The sequence below is a fragment of the Pseudorasbora parva genome, chromosome 4, assembly GCF_024679245.1.
Source record: "Pseudorasbora parva isolate DD20220531a chromosome 4, ASM2467924v1, whole genome shotgun sequence".
Taxonomy (NCBI): Eukaryota; Metazoa; Chordata; class Actinopteri; order Cypriniformes; family Gobionidae; genus Pseudorasbora; species Pseudorasbora parva.
In genome coordinates this window covers 1369841-1374840 of record NC_090175.1, presented here as the reverse complement: position 1 = coordinate 1374840, position 5000 = coordinate 1369841, and the positions used below count along the sequence as shown (strand labels likewise).

The 5000-nt window shown below is 43.8% G+C and overlaps 1 protein-coding gene across 1 annotated transcript in view; it reads right to left on the bottom strand.

The window, feature by feature from the left end:
* The window catches only part of olfm2b (olfactomedin 2b), a 15289-nt gene that overhangs the window by 4772 nt on the left and 5517 nt on the right, over window positions 1-5000 (bottom strand). The window contains exon 3 of the mRNA XM_067440465.1: window positions 3868-4023. Within this exon, the coding sequence (XP_067296566.1) occupies window positions 3868-4023 (156 nt within the window). The remainder of the gene's footprint in view (window positions 1-3867; window positions 4024-5000) is intronic.

Below are 5000 nucleotides of genomic sequence, written 5' to 3'. Positions count from 1 at the left end.
AAAAGAAGAAGTGTTTGCTTTAGTCGGGCTCTTGACCCTTTCCTGGCTGCTTTGTGTGTTTGTAAAGCACATTTGTTATGGTCAAGTATGTCTTCAGGTGTTATTATTTGATAGTGACAGTCATCATGTAGTGATCTAAGATCATTCTGAGTCCCATCTCTGATTAAATGGGTGATTTATTAATTTTTCGGTTATTGATTGCAGCAGTCCTGTTACAGCATAATAGTCTAGAAATCTAGACGCCCCCTAGCGGCAGCAAATTTAATTTGCCCGCAAGTGTCGTCTAGGAACTCTCAATACCATTCTGAGCTGTGTTCCTCAAAATCTGGACGGCCCAATCACATCGTGTATAGAGTCGGCGGGCGGGGCCATAATGACGACGGCCGAGTTGCGTTTGCGTGCTTCTAGTAAACACAGAAACTGGCGAACGGCGGTCTGTTGAATCAGCTTTGACCGCGACTCTGGAAGACTTGAGTTGAGCTTTTCTCTGAGAAAAGAACAAAGAACGGCACTGAAGTCATTCTGAAGAAGGGAAGATGTGTTCGAGTTTAGCCGAGCGGATACGGCGAATGTTTAATCTGTCAGCTCCACTTCACCTTCGTTGCTCTGGTTGGTTGTAGCGCTATCCTATCGCGTGCAGAGGGAGTTTGACAGACAGCCGTTTATCCGCCCCTCAGATTGAGCCGTTAATGGGGAGTTTCCAGACCAAACATCTGGATGTGGCTCCGGCTTGTCAGGCTAACAGCATAAGATTCTGCACCAAAAATGTTTGAACTACATTTTTTAGACATGAATCAGTGTATGAATCTCAACAATGATGACAAACAGCATATTCAGATAAACAGATCAACTCTGAACATCACAAAACAAGCCGTTTTGATTGGTGCACCCAGAATGCACTGCGTCTTGCTTTTTGATGATTACCACACACACACACACACACACACACACACACACACACACACACACACACACACACACACACACACACACACACACACACACACACACACACACAATGAGTATATGTCTAAAACTGCTAGAGAATGTATAAGGCACTTTATATAGAGCTATACAGGCCTCTAGTGGTCACACCAGGGCATTACAGAAGCGTTGCTCTCTTTACTCCCACCAGATGGCACTAATCTACCTTCAAAAATTCCTTGTCTCTGTTTTAACATGAATTACTGCTTTAATTGAAAATTATACACACAAATTGTGTAAAATATAGCTCATTAAATATTGAATAGTATAATAAAATCCTCTTAAAATTCGAAATAATAAACAAGAGATATCATTGAAGAAAAATATTACATTGGTTTTCCTGAAGAAAAAAAAGTTAAATTTCGAGTCACTTTTGAGTGAGGAGAGTAAAGGAAGAGGAGCAGAGGGTTAAATGTGATGATGTGTGTGTGTGAGGGGTTAGAGGTGTTCTGGTACTGGTGTTCTGATACTGGTGTGCTGATACTGGTGTGCTGATACTGGTGTGCTGATACTGGTGTGCTGATACTGGTGTTCTGATACTGGTGTTCTGATACTGGTGTTCTGAAACTGGTGTTCTGATACTGGTGTGCTGATACTGGTGTGCTGATACTGGTGTGCTGATACTGGTGTGTGCTGAAACTGGTGTTCTGATACTGGTGTGCTGATACTGGTGTGCTGATACTGGTGTGCTGATACTGGTGTGCTGATACTGGTGTTCTGATACTGGTGTTCTGATACTGGTGTGCTGATGCTGGTGTTCTGAAACTGGTGTTCTGATACTGGTGTTCTGAAACTGGTGTTCTGATACTGGTGTGCTGATACTGGTGTTCTGATACTGGTGTGCTGAAACTGGTGTGCTGATACTGGTGTGCTGATACTGGTGTGCTGATACTGGTGTGCTGATACTGGTGTGCTGATACTGGTGTGCTGATGCTGGTGTGCTGATGCTGGTGTGCTGATACTGGTGTTCTGATACTGGTGTGCTGATACTGGTGTGCTGATACTGGTGAGCTGATACTGGTGTGCTGATACTGGTGTGCTGATACTGGTGTTCTGAAACTGGTGTTCTGATACTGGTGTGCTGATACTGGTGTGCTGATACTGGTGTTCTGATACTGGTGTTCTGATACTGGTGTGCTGATACTGGTGTGCTGATACTGGTGTGCTGAAACTGGTGTGCTGATACTGGTGTGCTGATACTGGTGTGCTGATACTGGTGTTCTGATACTGGTGTTCTGATACTGGTGTGCTGATACTGGTGTTCTGATACTGGTGTTCTGATACTGGTGTGCTGATACTGGTGTGCTGATACTGGTGTTCTGATACTGGTGTTCTGATACTGGTGTGCTGATACTGGTGTGCTGATACTGGTGTTCTGAAACTGGTGTTCTGATACTGGTGTGCTGATACTGGTGTGCTGATACTGGTGTTCTGATACTGGTGTTCTGATACTGGTGTGCTGATACTGGTGTGCTGATACTGGTGTGCTGAAACTGGTGTGCTGATACTGGTGTGCTGATACTGGTGTGCTGATACTGGTGTTCTGATACTGGTGTTCTGATACTGGTGTGCTGATACTGGTGTTCTGATACTGGTGTTCTGATACTGGTGTTCTGATACTGGTGTTCTGATACTGGTGTGCTGATACTGGTGTGCTGATACTGGTGTGCTGAAACTGGTGTGCTGATACTGGTGTGCTGATACTGGTGTGCTGATACTGGTGTTCTGATACTGGTGTTCTGATACTGGTGTGCTGATACTGGTGTTCTGATACTGGTGTTCTGATACTGGTGTGCTGATACTGGTGTTCTGATACTGGTGTTCTGATACTGGTGTGCTGATACTGGTGTTCTGATACTGGTGTGCTGATACTGGTGTTCTGATACTGGTGTTCTGATACTGGTGTTCTGATACTGGTGTGCTGATACTGGTGTTCTGATACTGGTGTTCTGATACTGGTGTGCTGATACTGGTGTTCTGATACTGGTGTGCTGATACTGGTGTGCTGATACTGGTGTGCTGATACTGGTGTTCTGATACTGGTGTTCTGATACTGGTGTTCTGATACTGGTGTTCTGATACTGGTGTGCTGATACTGGTGTGCTGATACTGGTGTGCTGATACTGGTGTTCTGATACTGGTGTTCTGATACTGGTGTGCTGATACTGGTGTGCTGATACTGGTGTTCTGATACTGGTGTGCTGAAACTGGTGTGCTGATACTGGTGTGCTGATACTGGTGTGCTGAAACTGGTGTGCTGATACTGGTGTGCTGAAACTGGTGTGCTGATACTGGTGTGCTGATACTGGTGTGCTGATACTGGTGTTCTGATACTGGTGTTCTGATACTGGTGTGCTGATACTGGTGTTCTGATACTGGTGTGCTGATACTGGTGTGCTGATACTGGTGTGCTGATACTGGAAATTTGGTGTACGCACTTTTGATAAATGAGGGCCAATGAGTATATGTCTAAAACTGCTAGAGAATGTATAAGGCACTTTATATAGAGCTATACAGGCCTCTAGTGGTCACACCAGGGCATTACAGAAGCGTTGCTCTCTTTACTCCCACCAGATGGCACTAATCTACCTTCAAAAATGCCTTGTCTCTGTTTTAACATTACTGCTTTAATTGAAAATTATACACACAAATTGTGTAAAATATAGCTCATTAAATATTGAATAGTATAATAAAATCCCCTTAAAATTCGAAATAATAAACAAGAGATATCATTGAAGAAAAATATATCACTTTGATTTTCCTGAAGAAAAAAAAGTTAAATTTCGAGTCACTTTTGAGTGAGGAGAGTAAAGGAAGAGGAGCCGAGGGTTAAATGTGATGATGTGTGTGTGTGAGGGGTTAGAGGTCGAGTGTGTGTGTGACCTGCAGGCTCTCGTCGCTCAGGCTGTGTGGATCGTCATGAGCTGTTTTTAATCGGGTCTCCAGCGCATTCAGCATCGTCTCCGAGTCTCTCAGCTGATGAAGATCTTGAGCCGTCCGCTGGTCCAGGAGCTCCATGTGCTGAGAGACATTCAGCACCTGCACACACACACACACACACACACACACACACACACACACACACACACACACACAAATGAGGAGGTGGCGCATGTGTGAGACATATTTACAGACAGTAGCCATCTTGGAAAACATCTTGACGAGTCGAGCCACGAGTGATGAACTGTGACTGTGAGTCTCATATGGTCCGTTGTTTCCAGAAGAAAGCACTGAACGCAGCAGAGAAAATAAAATAAAAAAAGTTCCATGTAGTTAGTTTTTACAAACTTAAATCCTATCGACCAGCTCACTTAGCACAGCGATCGTGGTTAGACTCGTTGAGACTGTTCTCCAAGATGGCTGCTGTATGTAAACGCGTAATGCACTGTCTTTATAAAGCATCTTCTTATTAAACTGTTTGTACTCTTATAAAGTTCTCAATGCTTCGGTTTGCATGTAGGGACCCTCATTATGCTGCCGTGTTAGTGTGAGGCTATTTTGAGCCTTGTTAGTGGTATTAACTAGCGATTTAATTTCACTTATTCCATGTTATAAGCTAATCTGTGTTTAGAGATAAAACTCTTTACATTCGATTTTCATGAAAACGCATCCCAGAGAACGATCTACTCGCTCACCATCTGTTAATTACCCGAGTTGTCCTTTAAGAGTCACAAGTTTTGTTTTAAGATAGCCTCCTCATTTGCGCGAGAACATCTCGACGTTGCGTCGCGAGACGAGCTGACTGTGCTAAGATCAGCCAGTCGTCGATATAAGTGAGCACGCGGATCCACTGCATACGCAAGGGGACTAACGGCGCGTCCACACACTTCATGAACAAGCGGGGTGATAGTTTGTTTTTACTTTTGAAATTTGCTTTACTTTTCCTCTGGAAAAATACTGAGACACTGAGGGGTATAAGAGCTTCTTGTGTTTCCTCAATTCACACTTAGTACAGACACTGGCGGCTGTATTGAATGTGGTTCTTCTTACAAGAATAAATCTTCGTAAATACAGTT